The 18,378-nt window shown below is 35.9% G+C and overlaps 1 protein-coding gene across 1 annotated transcript in view; it reads left to right on the top strand.

Moving 5' to 3' along the window:
* The window catches only part of CSMD1 (CUB and Sushi multiple domains 1), a gene marked incomplete at its 5' end in the record, with an annotated part of 1,146,395 nt that overhangs the window by 1,067,316 nt on the left and 60,701 nt on the right, over positions 1 to 18,378 (top strand). The window contains 4 exons of the mRNA XM_083350006.1: positions 1,250 to 1,435; positions 7,982 to 8,176; positions 8,952 to 9,125; positions 14,435 to 14,608. Coding sequence (XP_083206132.1) covers positions 1,250 to 1,435; positions 7,982 to 8,176; positions 8,952 to 9,125; positions 14,435 to 14,608 — 729 coding nt within the window. The remainder of the gene's footprint in view (positions 1 to 1,249; positions 1,436 to 7,981; positions 8,177 to 8,951; positions 9,126 to 14,434; positions 14,609 to 18,378) is intronic.

Genomic DNA, 18,378 nt, shown 5'->3' with positions numbered 1-18,378 from the left:
AATAATTCTTAGTGCTAATCTACTAAAATCAGTAGACTTAAATTACTCATGACTAAATAAAGTTTAACTGATTTTAATGAGACTAAGTCTGGTTCTAAACCATTAAGAAGAAATGTATAGTGTTATACACACAGATTATAGAACAAATACACCAAAGTTTGTAAAAATGGTAAAATAGTAATATTTTTTAAATAATTCATGTAAGTACCATTGTCTAATTGGCTACATTACATCATAATATATGGAAATGTTTCAAAGTGCAATAATAGTATAGGTAATCCTTATTTAGTGACTGCCTCATTTAGTGACCATTTGCAATTACAATGTAACAATGGTGTTATGTGCACAGTCCCCTTGCTGAACTGTGTATATAACACCATGAGATATTCTATGCATTTTATTCTAAATGGTTTGATAATGAAAAAAATAAGGTTACAACCAATTCTCACATATATGACCTTCACAAAGGAAAGCTTATGGAAAGCTTAAGATAATAAACACAGTCACAGTTTTACATAGCGATCACTTAACCAAGCTACTGCTCCCAATTATGGTGGCTAAATGAGGACCACCTGTAGTAGAGGAAAGGGCACAGCTACTTCAGAAATGGTTTCTAAGTTTTATGTATGTAATTTTTAAACAAGGAGAATGTCAAGCAGGGAAATCAGGAGATTCAGGCAGTTCAAATGAGTATAAAAAATTAATACAAGCTTAAGCTGTTTATAAGAATCTGACCAATTCATGGTCAAGGGAAATGGGCGGGAGATAAGAAAGGCATTCAAGGTGCTGGACTTAGATCTCTTGAGGGCATGCAGGGATTTGTGACACTGACATGTTTGATCCCTCCCTTGGGCTCAGCCTGGTCATCGCCAGAGAATATCATTGTATCTTGTACTCGTAAATCAAGTATATGGGAAAAACTCCTTAAAATATATTTAAAAATAAGTCAAGGAAGTCAAGATTGGTTGATGCATTCACATTAATATAATAGAAGCAATAAACCAGAATACAGGATGAAAAACTATGGAATATGGAGTAGGAAATTTGTATTAGTTGTGGTAACAGTACCTCTTTTCAAAATATCCTTGCTGTTATATCAGCTTTTGCATAACTACTAAATGTATTTTTTCAGCAGCAACATGATGCACGTAACACATATATTGGGTTTTTTTATCTACAGAAGTAGAGAATCATACTTAAGATAACCATCTGAGTCAAGATGTTTTTATCCCTTAATCCTCCTTTTCAGCTGTATCCTGTGGTATTCCAGACTCTCCGGGAAATGGTTCAGTTTGGGGTAATGAATTTATTTTGGGCAGCAGAGTGATATATGAATGTAATGAAGGCTTCAAGCTAGAATCTAGTCAACAAGCAACAGCAGTATGTCAAGAAGATGGATTGTGGAGTAATAAAGGAAGACCACCTGTCTGTAAACGTAAGTACTATATATATATATATATATATATATATATATATATATATATATATATATATATATATATATATATATATATATATAAAATTTACACGAATATGAGCTGTCACTACTGTGACCACTGCCTGTGGATGGCCTTGGGTTACACTGAAACAGGAAATAAGATTTGTCCCATGTTTGGGGCCTAGCAAGGTAATCTAATCTTGTTTTAAATACCCTGTAAACCGCCCTGAGTCCTTCGGGAAAGGGTGGTATATAAATCTAATAAAATAAAATAAATAAATACTTAAAAAACATTTAACATATATATACAAATACATATTTCACAAATAATGAACTGTCATAAGTTGTGACTATAGCCTGCGGATAGCCTTGGGTTAGGCTGAAATAGGAAAGAAAGGTTTAACTACCAAGGTATTCAAAAGACTTGACAAATACTTAACACACACACACACAAACACACACACACACACACATACACACACACATATATAGTATTGTAGCAGTTTTAGTTTATTTTTCTGACTGTTCACTACAATATTTTAGCCTGCTCTAATGACAATAATAATAATAATAATAATAATAATAATAATAATAATAATAATAATAATAATAATAATAATAATAATAATTTGGAAGGGACCTTGGAGGTCATCTAGTCCAACCCCCTGCTAAGGCAGGAAACCCTATACCATTTCAGACAAATGGCTGTCCAGTCTCTTCTTAAAAACTTCCAGTGTTGTAGTATTCACCACTTCTGGAGGCAGGTTGTTCCACTGATTAATTGTTCTAACTGTCAGGAAATTTCTCCTTAGTTCTAGGTTGCTTCTCTCCTTGACTAGTTTCCATCCATTGCTTCTTGTCCTGCTTTCAGGTGCTTTGGAGAATAGCTTGGCTCCCTCTTCTTTGTGGCAGCCCCTGAGATATTGGAACACTACTATCATGTCACCCCTCACCCTTCTATTCATTAAACTACACATACCCAATGCCAGCAACCGTTCCCTATATATTTTAGCCTCCAGTCCCCCAATCATCTTTGTTGCTCTTCTCTGTACCCTTTCTAGAGTCTCGACATCTTTTTTACATCGTGGTGACCAAAACTGGATGCAGTATTCCAGGTGTGGCCTTACCAGGGCATTGTAAAGTGGTATTAGTACTTATTTTATTTTTTTATTTTATTTTAATCCCATTTATATCCCGCCCTTCTCCGAAGACTCAGGGCAGCTTAGCACAATGTGCTTACCAATAGCCTTCATTCTATGTATATGCCTACTTATTAGGGCTTTCGGGGCCCCCAAGCAACATTATTACAAAGTCAGCTTATTGCCCCCAACAATCTGGGTCCTCATTTTACCTACTTCGGAAAGATGGAAGGCTGAGTCAACCTTGAGCCTGGTGGGATGCAAACCTACACTAATTGCAGGCAGCTGGTGTTACTTAAGGAGGCATAAGCCCACTGCTCCACCAAGGCTCTTCGTGTGACCTTGATTCTATCCCTCTGTTAATGCAACCTAGCACTGTGTTGGCTTTTTTGGCAGCTGCAGCACACTGCTGGCTCATATTTAAGTGATTGTCCACTAGGACTCCGAGATCCCTCTCACAGTTACTACTATCGAGCAAGGTACCACCTATACTATACCTGTGCATTTGATTTTTCCTGCCTAAATGCAGAACCTTACTTTTTTCACCATTGAATTTCATTTTGTTAGATAGTGCCCAGTGTTCGAGTCTGTCCAGATCCTCCTGTATCTTAAGCCTATCTTCTGGAGTATTGGCTATTCCTGCCAGCTGCAAATTTGATGAGTTCCCCATCTATCCCCTCATCTAAATTGTTGATGAAGATGTTGAAGAGCACTGGGCCCAGAACAGAGCCCTGGGGCACCCCACTACATACTTCCTTTCAGGTAGATGCAGTTCCATTGAGGACCACACGCTGAATATGGCCTGTCAGCCAGCTACGAATCCATCTGGTGGTGATGCTATCTAACCCACATTTTTCTATCTTATCAAGTAGTAGGTTGTGATCTACTTTATCAAATGCCTTATTGAAATCCAAGTAAATTATATCTACAGCATTCCTCTGCTCCACTAGTTTTGTCACTTGGTCAAAGAATGCAATAAGGTTTGTCTGGCATGATCTGTTTTTGACAAACCCATGTTGGCTTTTAGTGATAACTTTGTTCACATCAAGGTGTTCGCTGATTTGTTGTTTGATTATCTTTTCCAGAATCTTCCCAGGTATTGAGGTCAGGCTGATAGGTCTGTAGTTTCCTGGATCTGTTTTTTTCCCCCTTTTTTGAATATGGGAACTACATCAGCTCTCTTCCAGTCCTCTGGTAGTTCCCCAGTGCTCCAGGATCATTGAAAAATATAGTTCAGTGGTTCTGAGATCACGTCTGCCAGTTCCTTGAGAACCTTGGGGTGTAATCCATCTGGTCCTGGTGATTTGAACTCGTCTAGGCTGGACAGGTGCTCACTTACCATTTTCTTGCCTATCTTAACTTGCGTTTCTATTCTGTTTTTTATGGCACTGGTTTTGGTAGGTTGGACTGTTTTTTCCCTTTGTGTAAAGACAGATGCAAAAAATGAGTTAAATAGTTCTGCTTTCTCCCTGTTGCTTGTCACCTTCTTGCCACTTTCCCCCACTAATGGACTTCCTCTAAAGCAGCCTAGAGTCACTGAATCAGTGAAGTAGATGGCATAAAAATTTAATAAATAAACAGAACTAAATAAATTCCCATATCTTGTTTAGTATTCCTTTAATAAAAAAATAATTTATTCACAAGTTAGTAGAAAATTAGCTAGATAATGCATTTCTTATGCCACAATTATCTCTCTTCAGATAATCTTATTTCAGTGATAATCAGTGAATATTTACCCAATGAAATAAAAAAAACTTGTGAAAACATCAATTTCATTTTTTCAAAAAAATTGGGATTGCATTTATGATGTTCTCCTTTCCTGTTTACTTGCTTGCATTGATCCTCTTCATGTCCAACTGGAACTTTAGCTTCTGAATTTCCTACACATTGGGAGTCATTAATTTGCTTTGGAAATATTCTTTGGATATGCAGTCGTTAAATGTCGGAATTGGCATCCTAGTAGGATGAACAAGTACGCACTGATGCTTCCCTCTTTGCATTCTGCTCAAATAGATTACAGTGACAAAGCTGATACCACCAACCTTTTTTCCTGCAGTGCTTCTAGAATCCTGATACAGCAGAGGAATCATAGCCATCTATATTTGTACAATCTCTCTCTTTTTTTGTATGTGCAGGTGGTTTACATGCTGTTGATTTGATTGGATGAAGTTGGAAGATTGATATAATAATTGTTTTTTTATGCAATCTTAAGGACAAGCTTATTCCCTGATGTCATCAGATATTTCTGTTCTACATATTGTATAAAACATTTCCCCCTTATTTTGTCTTTTAGCAAGACAAATCTTGACAATTTCAGCTGATGATAAAATTGCATCCCCTTCCTTGTTTCCCTGTAGAAACAGATAATTGTCAATCAAATTGTGTACTGTATGCGGAGCGGAGTGGTTATCAGCAAATATACCATAACATCTGCTAACTATTCCTACACCAAAAAAAGAGAAAAGATTACCCAATGAACATCTATGTAGAAACCTGAGTCTCCCCTTTCCTACACGTCTATACCACATCAACTCAGTTTTTATTATGCTTTTATTGCTTATCGTTCTGTAAATCTCTTGAAATTGAATTGTTTTTTTGGAAGCAGATATGTGGCAAAGTAATTATATTTATATATAATTCTATTCCAAAAGAGAAATTAGCTATTGTTTATAATAGGTTTTTACTATCTTAAGTATATTAATTTTCAGAAAACATAGCAGTAAAATGGCATATGGTGTTTCTTGCCTGGAGAAACAGAAAAAAAGTATTGGTTTCTTTTTCCAGGCACTTCCAGTGTGAAAAGAGAGAAAGAGACAGGTTCCTAATAATGAACCATTAATGAAAAGTCACTTTTATAATACACTATGACTTTTATTCAGTGAACTTAATGGGCACAATTTGGGATCTACCTAAGCCATGTAGCAAGAAGGAACGCAACAGAAAAAAGTTTTTGTTAAATGTTATTACCCCATAATAATGGACTTAGCTTTCTAACAATCATTTGTCTAGGTCCTAGGAGGATAGCAAAGCAAATTTCTAGTGAAATCATTAGAAATTATAGAATGATATATATTTCTAAGATTTTTTTTAAAAAAAATCAGGATTATTCCAAGTCTGACCATGTATATCAATATAGAAAAGTAATCTCAATCATGATAAAAGCACTATACCAGACATGTCAAACACAAGGCCTGGGGGCCGGATCCGGCCCGCAAAGTGGTTTCATGTGGCCCACAAAGCCATCCTAGAAACAGTGAGGGAACGGCCCGCACTGCCTTGGCCCTGGCCCAGAGACCCTCCTTCTGCCAGAGACCCTCAGATCTGTCCCACTCCTGCCCAGGCCCCCATAGACACCCTTGATGCGAACTATGTAGAGCTGGCCATGCCCACCCAGTAGGCCATACACACTCCAGCCACGCCCACCCAGTAGGCCATGCCCACCCAAGCCATACCCACCCAGCCCCCTGAGGGCAACCACAATGCTGATGCTGCCCTCAATGAAATTGAGTTTGACACCCCTGCACTATACACTTGGTGCACTATACATGAACGTAGACATCAGTTCATAAGAATGTCAGCAGAAATAAATCAGCATAGAAAGAGGAGAGGGGTTTTGTTTCTCTTCATTTACATGAATTTGACTTTCCTGAATCAGCTCTCATGTGTAAAAATAGTGTCAGTGATATCTGTGATGTAAAAGAGGAAGGCTGATAGATACCTAGGTAATTTGCTCTAAATATGGCATCTGTACAACAGTTTATATTTTTATTCAAGAATCTAAGTAGTTCTGATAAATCAGAAGAATTTATCACAAAATATTAAAGTATGCCAATGCATACAGAACTTTCTAGTGTCACACGTATCTATGAACAGTGCTTCATATTAATTATTATGCTTTAGTCTTTTTATTCTTCCCTTATTTTTAATTTATCTACCATGCAAAGAGTTTGTGACAGAGAAGGTCACACTAATAACATTGGGCTAGTCACATTTCCCAGATTACCACACCTTACACAGTCGGCGTGAAGATAAAAATATAGAAGAACCATTTTTCCCATTCTGAGCCAGAAAAGTGGGATAAATATAAAATTTAAAAATAGACCCATTACCACTGTAAGATGATTCCTTGTCCAAAAACTTACAATTACTTCAGTATAGTCAAAGGCATGAGATAGGATGAAGTGGCACTCTGTAAATATAATTCGACTGACATATCATCAGCCAAAAAACTCCTGGATTATTCTTGAAGGCTCTGCATCCTTAATAGGCTTTTTTGTTAATGATTGACAGTGAAAACCCCCCACAAAAGGAAGTATCTATTGGCATCTGGAAAGCTCAAATACCTGACTTGAAGACTTTTTTTTCCCATTTCTTCTCCTGGAGTGGTTAGAAAAAAGAGATTGTTTTTTTTATTTTTTGTTTGCAAAAGAGAAGATGATAGGCCACTTGGTTATTTATTTGATGGGTACACTGTCAAAATTAAAATAAAACCTCATTAGTTCATATACCTCAATAGAAATATAGTAAACTATCCACTGTAAACTAATAGAAGAGCAATTTATCAAAAACATCCAAACATTAATTAATCAATGAGAAGGTGTCAGTTCATCCTCCACCAAAGGTTCTTCAAAATCCATTTTTATTTCACTCTTTCCTTTTTTTCTCCTTATGATACTTTATCACATTCATAGGTATTTTCTATTTTTAATCATTATATCTTTATTTTCTATCTTTGTTCTCTCTGTTTCTGAATGCTCTTTTGTTCATCAGCTTCTGTGCCATCATGATGCTTTGTATATCCCCATATTTACAGACATATTAATCTTAATCCCACTTTACTTCCATGTAAAAATGAAATAGTGATGATATGTGCCCCATTCTATCAGAAAGGAAAGGTTTGATGTTCAACTTGGTACAAAGAACCCTGAATAGATTATATTAAAAAGCATTTTAAGGAACTGTCATGCAGTTTAAAGTTTCATGAGATAAATGCATTGTTAAAAATTCCACCTGCCTTACTCATGAGGCAGGAATTTACTTTTTCACTATAGTCCTCACTGGCCGTGATCCTAAACATACTACAATATGCGTCAAAGAACAATACTGCTTCATCACAGCTCATTTTAAATTTTAAAACAAGCAATTAATACACTTTTATTTCTAAAGTATAAAAAAATTGCAAGAATTGTGGATATCTATGATTTTCCATGTCTAAACAGTTTTCCCTCTTAGTAATTTTTTTTTAAAAAAGAAACATGATGGGTACTATAATATGCAGCTGAATAATGTTTATAACATGCTCAATTTCACAAGGAAAAATCTACTGGCATCTACATAATGATTTCTGTTCTGAGAAATAATTTCAGGAAGAAAATCCTAATGCAGGACTTTTCTTCTTTCGCAGCTCTGAATTGCCCCAGCATTGAAAGTCGGCTTTCAGAACATGTCGTCTGGAGACTGATTTCTGGGTCAGTGAATGAGTTTGGAGCACAAATCATGTTGAGCTGCAGCCCTGGTTATTATTTAGAGGGGCAGAGGCTCATAATGTGTACAGCTAATGGAACATGGAGTGATACTAATGAGAGACCAATGTGTAAGGGTAAGAAATCTCTATTCATAAATTGTTCAGTTCTATTTAAAGATACTTATCACCAATATCTCATGAAGTTACTAATATTTTGTAAATATCTTGCTATAGATAGATGATAGGTAGGTAGGTAGGTAGGTAGGTAGATAGATAGATAGATAGATAGATAGATAGATAGATAGATAGATAGATAGATAGATAGGTGGATGATAGAGATTACATTGTTCAGTAACCTTTAATGAATACAGGTTTTAGAACTAGAAATGCCTGTATGTAAGTTCAAAGCCCTATTGAGAACCCTTCATGTACAGTATATACATTTATCAACTCCTAACACTTTCTGTGGAAAAAGTTAACAGTTTCTAGCTTCTGAATGTTGTAAGGAGGACAAATGATGATCAATTTTAGTTCATTGAAATAATAGGAAAAGACAAATTTTAGATGTTCCCATCAGGACTTGTTTAGTTCTCAAGCAGAGTGTCTCTATTTTTACATTTAGTGCAAGCTGCACTAAATTTTTTCTTACATAAAACCATACAAATTGAATAAATACATATATGACTTTATAAATGCCTTTTTAAATAAATGGTTAGTTCAAATTTTGCTATGCTGAATATCATTACAGTGATCTTTAATTCACTTTTTTTCTAGCTCAGTAAAAAAATGGAAACTTCAAAGTGTTCCAGAGTTGTTTTTTGTTTGTTTGCTTAATGCATCCAGTCCCAAATGTTAATTTATGAGCTTCTTGTCGCTGCCATGCTGTAGTTACATTATTTTCCCTTTTCAGTTATTTCATGTGGAAGTCTTCCCTCTCCACCAAATGGAAATAAGATTGGGACCATGACAATTTATGGAGCCACAGCAATCTTTACCTGTAACACTGGATATACACTTGTTGGGTCTCACGTGAGAGAATGCTTAGCAAATGGACTTTGGAGTGGAACTGAAACACAGTGTCTTGGTAAATACTTATAAAGGGATGAATTATAATATTTGAAAAATGGAACATCTTGGCCAAAGGATATTTTCTCATATTGAACTTTTTTTTTTAGGAAGTGATGTTTCCATTAAAAGTTGGGACTTCTCACCATGTGGACTTTTTGTTTTGTTTTTAGCCGTTCAGTTTATAGCAATCAGATCCTTAAGAAAAATAAAAGACATTTCTCAAAAATTTTCAAATAATTCATAAATAGCAAGTGACTACTTGGCCACAATACAATTGATGAATGAATAGTATTGATGAGACTTTATGGCTTCAACACCACAAGTTGATGAATTTAATGATCAAGGCAGTTTGCAAACATAATTTAAAAAGTACAATAGATATTAAGGGGCCCAGAATATACAGAAGTATTTATTTATTTACCAATATAGAGGCTCCCCAACTCAAATGACTCTGTATAGATTACATTAACAAGTAAAAACAATTTAAAAGGAAACAGAACATACTGTAAGTGCCCTAGAAGATACATTCTAAACAATACAACAACTTACAGGGCTAAACTACCACTCTGTCCCAAGGCCTGAGGAAAAAAAATCAAGTTCTCTATGACTTTCTGACTGTCATCAAGGTGGGGTGAGGGGAGAACAAGTTGATACTGTCCCTGAGAGCAGTGCTGTAACAGAGAAGGCAAGCTTCTTTGGTCTGAGTAAATAACAGTGTTTTATCAAGAGACCTGAAGTGTGCCCACTCTCAATCTCTCTGGTTATGCAGAGATAATTTAGAGACCTGGAATGCAGCCCAACTCTGTTTCCTCCCATCCAAGTTTAGTCTCCAAACACTGTAGAGATCCATAGAAATGACTTGCAGAAGCTGTGCATAAAAAATATAGTAACAAAAGCAGGCACAAAGACTAGGAAGCAGAGAAAGTGTGAGGCAATCTCAGGCTGGTTCCACCTTAATTCAGTGGAGCATATACTGAAGACAACTAAACCTAAAGCAACAGTTAATCTCATTCTGCAGATTCATAGTGTTAAACAAAAAAATGGGGACATTGAATCCTGAGTCCTACAATAAGGATATTATGCTCAATAGTGCTGAAAACTACTAAGAGATCCAAGAGCAGTAGGATGGATACACCACTCCCATCCTCTCTCCTCCAGAACTCATTGATAAGGGTGACCAATGCTGTCTCCATAGTGTTTCCTGGTCTGAAACCAGATGAAAAGAGATCCACATATCACAGTTCTTCCAATATTCTCTGGATGTATTGTCCAACCAGCTTCTCAATCTTTCCCAAAAAGTGAAGTCTGGAGACTAAACGGAAATTGGTCAAGTGAAATTGGGCAAGTTTCTTAAACCTACCATTTTCAGCTACTTGGGGTTATCAGTTTCTATTTTATAATCCCAAAGCATCTACAGCCAATTTTCTGTTTTCTGTTACTAACACTACTGCTCATATTTCTGTGAAGTAAGACTGGAGATGAATTCATTAAAACTTTGTGAAAGAAAGAAAATGTTTCTATTTTCTCCTGTTACCCCAAATATTGAAAAGAGAGTGTGTGTGTATGTATATGAATATGAATATGTATATACAGTATGTGTGTGTGTGTGTGTGTGTGTGTGTGTGTGTGTGTATTAACCTATTGATTTGTAAGATGATGGAGAGTTTCAACAGATGAAATATAGGCCTCTTGCATGATTAAGTTAGGATTAAAATAGTGATTGCATTATTAGTTAAGAGATAAAATCCAGTGTTATAACTCTCTAGTTCAATTTGGGTTCATTCCTAAAAGAAATTTAGCAGATCCAATTATGAGGCTATAATCCTACTTGTTCTAAATATAGTCTGCTAAATTGGAGGTTGTGGAAAAGACTGAAATTCTGCTGTTAATAAATGGAGGAGGTTTGTGTTCATCTGCTGCCATGCATCTATCTGCTGTATAATTCTCCCCTTTCCTTGAAGGTTTGAAGGAAGGCCTAAAATGCAATAAAACTTCAGCTTTGCTAACATTGGATATTTTTAAATAACTTCAATTGAGCAGAAAATTATTTTCCAAGCCAATTATTATTGGAAATAGAATTTGAAAGTGAATTAATTTCCCTAATTAATCAGTTGCATTAACCTGCAAAGCAAAATAGCTTTACGGAATCACTTATGAATATTTTTTTTAAAAAGGTGTTATTTCTTACTTTATCTGGATTTATTATAGATAAATTAGTAGTTTCTATCAAAGGGTACTACACAAAACAAACAAAGCATAGAGAAAAGTGTCTCTGATTATTTTAATCACTGAAGCTGGCATCTTCTAAAATCTGTACATTATAATACAGTTGTTGTGTAGCCGGTTCTTTGCAGGCAATAAGCGAGATGGAATGTTCCAAACAGAAACATGCTTTATTGGAGTCAAGCAGAACAGAACTGAAACAGTGGCTGCTGCGCAGCTACTTATACGGTTGGCCACTAGGCGGTGGCCAATAGGTTTAAAGGAACCCGTTCCTGCCCCAAATCTACCAATGATATTACTGGAGACAACAAGTCTGGCTTAGTCCATAGCTGTTACACAGACACACCACTGAGTAACCGTTAAGCAGCATTTAAACAGACATGTGAATCAGTACAAGCAAAAAAAAAAACAATACATTAAAATAGTCATTCAGATTCACCAACAAAATTATTTAATGTTAGAATGTCAGTTTAAATCATTTTTAATTTGAACTTCATAAAGTGGTGATATGTCATTGTGATAGGCATATTATAACTATTTTTTAAAATCTGCCCTTTTAAAAAATACTAATGTACTATGAAAAATTAATGATAGTTGTCACAATTTAATTCAAGTATGTGAATCACAGAATAAATCTCCTTCTCTTGAAACTGAACCAATAGAATCCATTTGTATGTATCATGTGAAAAATGGGGAAAAAACAGTGAGTTGTTTTATATATTATCTTCTGCCAACATACTAATTGCAGTTAATAGTTCAAAAAATACTTTCCTTCTTTTTTTTTATCCCCAATGTTATATTGATATAGATTAGTAGTGAGGGAAAAAGAGATGGAATAAGGGTTCCCTGTTGCCTGGTACAATTTCAATTAATCCAGAACTCCAAATACTAGGAAATAATCCAGATAAGGAAAATTTTATAAATCATCTCATTTTACTTTTAAATTTCTGCTCTCTTTTTCCTGCATTCTAAAATTGGCTGCACTATTCAGTTCCCTATCGTGCTAACTTTCTATATTTCCTTTGAAGCCCACCAGTCTTCACTCAAAAGAATAATAAATTTCAATTAGGAGATTCATTTTTATATTATGGTAAAATCATGTGTGATGTTTATGATCTGTGAAAGCCAGTGCATTTTTTGCAGATATCTTGAAAGGAGAACTAGTATATGATTTTGGTAAGTGTCATATATAACTGCTGACCTCAGCTTGAAAAAGTTAATAGTTTTTTTTATGTCCCCTGAAAGCATTGTTTATATGTAGATTCTTTTAAATACTTACGGCGTAATTTGGCTTGATTAAAATTTACATATCCTTTGCTGTATTGGCTTTGATTGAATCCCTAGACTATTTAGATGTTTAATTCCATCAAATTCAAACAGAGAGGAAATTATTAAATAATTAATAAACCTTTATTGTCAAAGTACAACATGTGTACATTGAGATTAGCTGAGCCTCCCCCCGTGCTCTCTCCCCCCAACACACAGTGACAACAAACCCTCCATCCCACCACACTATGTGAACCAACTACACCACACACCGGCCTCCCAAGTCAATTCTGCATAAGATTATGTCCCATTTAAAAGCCTAACAGCCCACAGATAAAAGCTATTTTTCAGCCTGTTGGTACGGCTGGCTATATTCCTATATCTCCTACCGGATGGTAGGAGAGTAAAGAGATACCGTCCAGGGTGTGAGTCATCCCTGAGAATCTTCCTCACTCTTCCAAGGCAACGAGCCCTGGCGATGTCATCCAGTGGTGTCAGGGAACAGCCCACAATGTCTTGTGCTGTGCTCACTACCTTCTGTAATACTTTCCTATCCGCGGCTGTCAGACCAGCATACCAAACCACAATACCATACGAGAGGACACTCTCTATAGTAGACCGGTAAAAGAGGGTCATTAGCTGTTGTTCTACCCTGTTTTTCTGCAATACCCTAAGAAAGTGAAGCCTCTGTTGGGCCTTTCTGGCCACCTGAGTTGTGTTAACTTTCCAGGTCAGATCTTCACAGAGGTAGACTCCCAGAAATTTAAAGGAGGAAACTCTCTCTACACAGTTCTCTCCGATGTAAAGTGGGCCAGATTCCTCCTTTTTTCTCCGGAAGTCTAACACCATCTCTTTCGTCTTGCCGATGTTTAGGTGCAAGTTGTTGTTACTTCACCATATGGATAGTTTTTGTACCTCCGCCCTATATGCTGTCTCATCCCCACCTGTAATAAGACCCACCACAGCTGTATCATCTGCGAACTTGATTATCGCAGTGGATCTAGCAATTGCTATAATCTGTAACTGAAATGAATAAATTTGCCAATGGATATGCTTCCTAAGTTTTCTTTTACAGATCAAAATATATTTTGAGTTAGTCTTAATCCTGAATGAAGACTTCTAACTTAATGATAACTATTACATTTCAATATTACATGTCCTCAGGAATAATTAAAAAAAATAATTTACTATAGAAATACTAGATTTAAAAGAATGTAAATATCTTGTGTCTTGTTTCCATAAAGCTATGAGTTGGGAGGCATATGATTATTAGCTTCTATACAGGTTTACTTTATAATGCATCCTCTCCTTTTTCCAAATCTGTTCCTTCCCAAAGAACATAGACTAGTCGCTAATGGGTTGTGGAACAATAGGTAATATCCAGATTAAAATCCATTCCCAGCCTTGGAAGCTCACCTAATATCTTTGGGCCAATCAATCTTTCTCAGGTAAACCATTCTGTGATAGAAAATTAAAGGAAACAGTGCTATTTATACCTCCTTGAGCTTCTTAAGGAAGGGCAAGGTACAAATATGTCTTCGAAGTGGAATTTACAAATTTCCTTGTTGCTAAACAATATTAGTCTTAAGTATCTATTTAAAGTTACCAAATCTTCTTCTTATGACAAATGTCTATTGGCAAGAGAAAAAAAATATTGTAAATGAAGAATTAAATAACTCATTAGCAACATTTTCAATTTGGTAGATTTATTGCACAGTGAAGAGGGCAAGACTGCCTTTTTGTTTAATAATGTTATCAATGTCCATATGGTTTTTACATCTGTGTCTCAGCATGTATGCAAATTTACTGTTTCTTTTTATTTCCTTCTTCTTCTAGCTGGACACTGTGGTTCTCCAGATCCAATTGTAAACGGTCACATTAGTGGCGATGGTTTCAGTTACCGTGATACTGTGGTGTACCAATGCAATCCCGGTTTTCGACTTGTTGGCACATCTGTTCGGATATGCTTACAAGATCACAAGTGGTCTGGGCAAACTCCGGTTTGTGTCCGTAAGTGATACTTTTCATCCTATATGTCCTAAGCACATAGCTAGGTAATGAAGATAAAATACTGTATAACCCTTTGCACAGGAATAAGAGTCACATGTGCAAGAGGAAGCACTGATAAGATTATACTACACGGGTGCAATAATATTCATTGGTAGCCACTGCTTCTGTTGCATAGACCTAATGTAGGAGTACTTTCATCTCTCATATAAGACTATGCCATGAAATCCAGACTATGACTGGATTTTCCATGCTTTTCTCCAAACAATTCCATAATACATGAGTGAGCTGCTAATGTATTTGACATAGTCAAATAGCCCAATACTTTATTATATTAGTTTCAGATAAAAAATCCAGTTCAAATCTTAAGTTGCATGTGCATACTCATCACTCCCTCCTTAGACTATGCAAGAATGATAGGACATACAGATAATCTTTGATTTATGACAAGTCTGTTTGAAGTTAATTTAGCAACTGTTTGAAGTTAAAATGGACCTCCTCAGGGCTAGTTACAACCTCCAGTCACCTGACAGTGATTTATGGGTTTTTTCTGGAAGCAGGCATTTACTTCCAGTTTCTAATGGATTTGCTTACAATTGATGTATTCACTTTATGACCATCATGTTCACTTAACAATCATCACACAAAAAAATCATAAAATTAGGAATGATCAATATAATGACAATGTACTTAATGACCAGCCCCATTTATGACCATAATTCCTGGCTCAATTACGGTTGTAAGTGGAGGACTACCTGTAACGACTCAAGGCAGAGCAGGAGAGAACATATTTAACTTTTAGGTCAGGACTGTCAAACTGCCAGTCCATGGGCCAGATTCATCATACTGAAACCGCGCCCACCCCATTGCCGGCAATGGGGAAAAAGTCGCGATACATTGTGCAAGTCACGTGATGAGTTTAGGTGAATATTACAAATAAACAGTTATGTTATTGTATTTATAAATTGTTACTTCTTTGCTGAAATGTTCCGTTTTGTTATTCACAGTGTCTAAAAGAATTATATTACAGGGTGATAAATCTGAATGATGGATATATTTGATAGAATATAATTCATATTTAATATGTAGCTGTTGAAGTAGCATACTTTAAGAATTTGATATTTACTAATTATGAAAATGAATAATTATCTGATTTGAAATTTATTAGTTTATTCAAAGTATTTAATGCAGCTGCATAGTTTTGGCATGTTAATATGTGGGTATGTAAATCAGGAATACTATATTTATAATAATTATATTAACATTAAATATAAACATAAATATGGTTTTATATAAAAATTGTAATTATCCTGGGCCACAATTGTTATTCTTTTGATCAAGATTGACTCAGTCATGAATCTTGACAGCACACATAACATACAGCTATTATAAAAGAGTTCCTTGCATAAGGGCATTGAAAGAACTGCAGAATAAAAAAAACATGGCTGACTTTTTTTTTCTGACTTTCCAATACAACAGTTGCAGAGCGTTGATCTGTCAAGAAGTTGGCAATGTGTGACAATAGTAATGATGATGTGGTAAGACTAGACGCAAGGTTTAAGACCTTTTGTTTCTAAAAGGCATCACAAAAACACCATCTGTCAAGAGTAATGAGGGGTATAAACAGGAGTTGACTGAGTGGAATATGCATTTGCCAAAAAGGACAATAATCTAAACACAATTGTCTTCATTATTGCAATTTTTACTGACAAGCTTAATTTTATATTGTAACACCATTTCACATATAATCTATTCTGGCAATTTTTTCAAATTATAGGATTACTGGTGAAGAAAATGTCAGGTAGCAAAATCCTTACAGTGTTATTAGCCCAATGCAGATTATTCAGAACAATTGATTTTTCAATACCTATCAGTATTGAATAATAGCTAAGATTGGAATAAACATATGCAACATGATATGCCTCTAACTGTCAGATTAACAATATAAAAAATAAATGAAGGGAAAAAAGGGGGAAGCAGAACACTTGATGCTTATTATACTCCTGGACTAACAAATTATAATGCTGGCCTAGCAATACCGTGTGATCTTCCAAGACAATATTTATGTTTCCATTTTACCAATTTGATCAATTACTAAAAGGCAATAAACAGTACTTCTATTTGTTACATATAAAAATTACTAACCAAGGATTATATCAAATTGTATCAGTCTAGCAAGAAATGAGACACCATGAGCAGATTAGATTGTCCCTCCTTCCACCTTCCATCTGACCTTGGGGGTTGGGAAATCCTCTGGAATATCTTCCAGGTATTAAGATCTTGAAACGGAGACTGGAAGCCTCTTATGGACTTTTTGTGTAAAAATGAAAAAACTTGAGATTTATTGTTTTGAAAACCTTGTGATTTATGGTTTTGATGATTAGAAAGCATAGATTATAGAAAGATGTAATATGATGTAACCTTAGAGAAAGAGGCTAAAATATACTTCTACTTATAAACTGTTGTGAAGAATATCAGAACCACCACTTTATATCTTTTCTTCTTTTTTATTTGTCTTCAGCTTTTTTAAAAAAATTCTTTTTTCCCCTTTTTTTTTAGTTTGTACAAGTTTTTACCCCTTCATGGATTACTGCCTTGTCGTGGCAAAGGGGCTAGCATAATTCAATGAAGCTATGAGCTTTGCCGCACAGGGCCACTCAAGATGGACAGGTCATAGCAGAGAGTTCTGACAAAACGTGATCCACTGGAGAAGGAAATGGCAAACCACTCCAGTATCTTTCCCATGAAAACCCCATGGACAGTACAAAAAGAAAAAAAAGATATGATGCTGGAAGATGAGCCCCTCAGGTCGGAAAGCATCCAATATGCTACTGGGGAAGAGCAGAGGGCTAGTACTAATAGCACCAGAAAGAATGAAGCGACTGGGCCAAAGCCGAAAGGACGCTCAGCTATGGATGTATCTGGTGGTGAAAGGAAAGTCTGATGCTGTAAAGATTTTTTCTCCATAGGAACCTGGAATGTAAGCTCCATGAATCAAGGAAAGCTGGACGTGGTCAAACAAGAGATGACAATATTGAACATCGACATCTTAGGAATCAGCGAACTAAAATGGACAGGAATGGGTGAATTTAATTCAGATGTACTACCTGAAGAAATGGAGTAGCCTTCATAATCAATAAAAGAGTAGGAAAAGCAATACTGGGATAAAATCCCCAAAATGACAGAATGATCTCAGTTCGAATCCAAAGCAAACCATTAAATATCAAGGTAGTCCAAGTCTATGCCCTAACCACCAGTGCTGAAGAGGATGAAATTGACCGGTTCTATGAAGCCCTACAGCACCTTATAAAACTAACACCAAAACATGATGTCCTTATCATCATGGGGGATTGGAATGCTAAAGTAGAAAGCCAAAAGATAACTGGAATAACAGGCAAGTTTGGCCTTGGAGTACAAAATGAAGCAGGGCACAGGCTGACAGAATTTTGTCAAGAGAATATGATGGTCATAGCAAACACTCTTTTCCAACAACCCAAGAGATGGCTCTACACATGAACATCACCAGACGGTCAACACAGAAATCAGATTGACTATGTGCTCTGCAGCCAAAGATGGAGAAGCTCTATACAGTCAGTAAAAACAAGACCAGGAGCTGACTGTGGCTCACACCATGAGCTTCTCGTTGCAAAGTTTAGGCTTAAACTGAAGAAAGTAGGGAGAAGCACTAGGCCACTCAGGAATGAACTAAATCATATCCCTGACAAATATACAGTAGAGGTGAGAAATAGATTTAAGGAATTAGATCTGATAGA

The sequence above is a fragment of the Vipera ursinii genome (assembly GCF_947247035.1).
Source record: "Vipera ursinii genome assembly, chromosome: 1".
Classification (NCBI taxonomy): domain Eukaryota; kingdom Metazoa; phylum Chordata; class Lepidosauria; order Squamata; family Viperidae; genus Vipera; species Vipera ursinii.
Note: the sequence above shows the minus strand (reverse complement) of the source record. Positions and strands in the feature narration are given on the sequence as shown.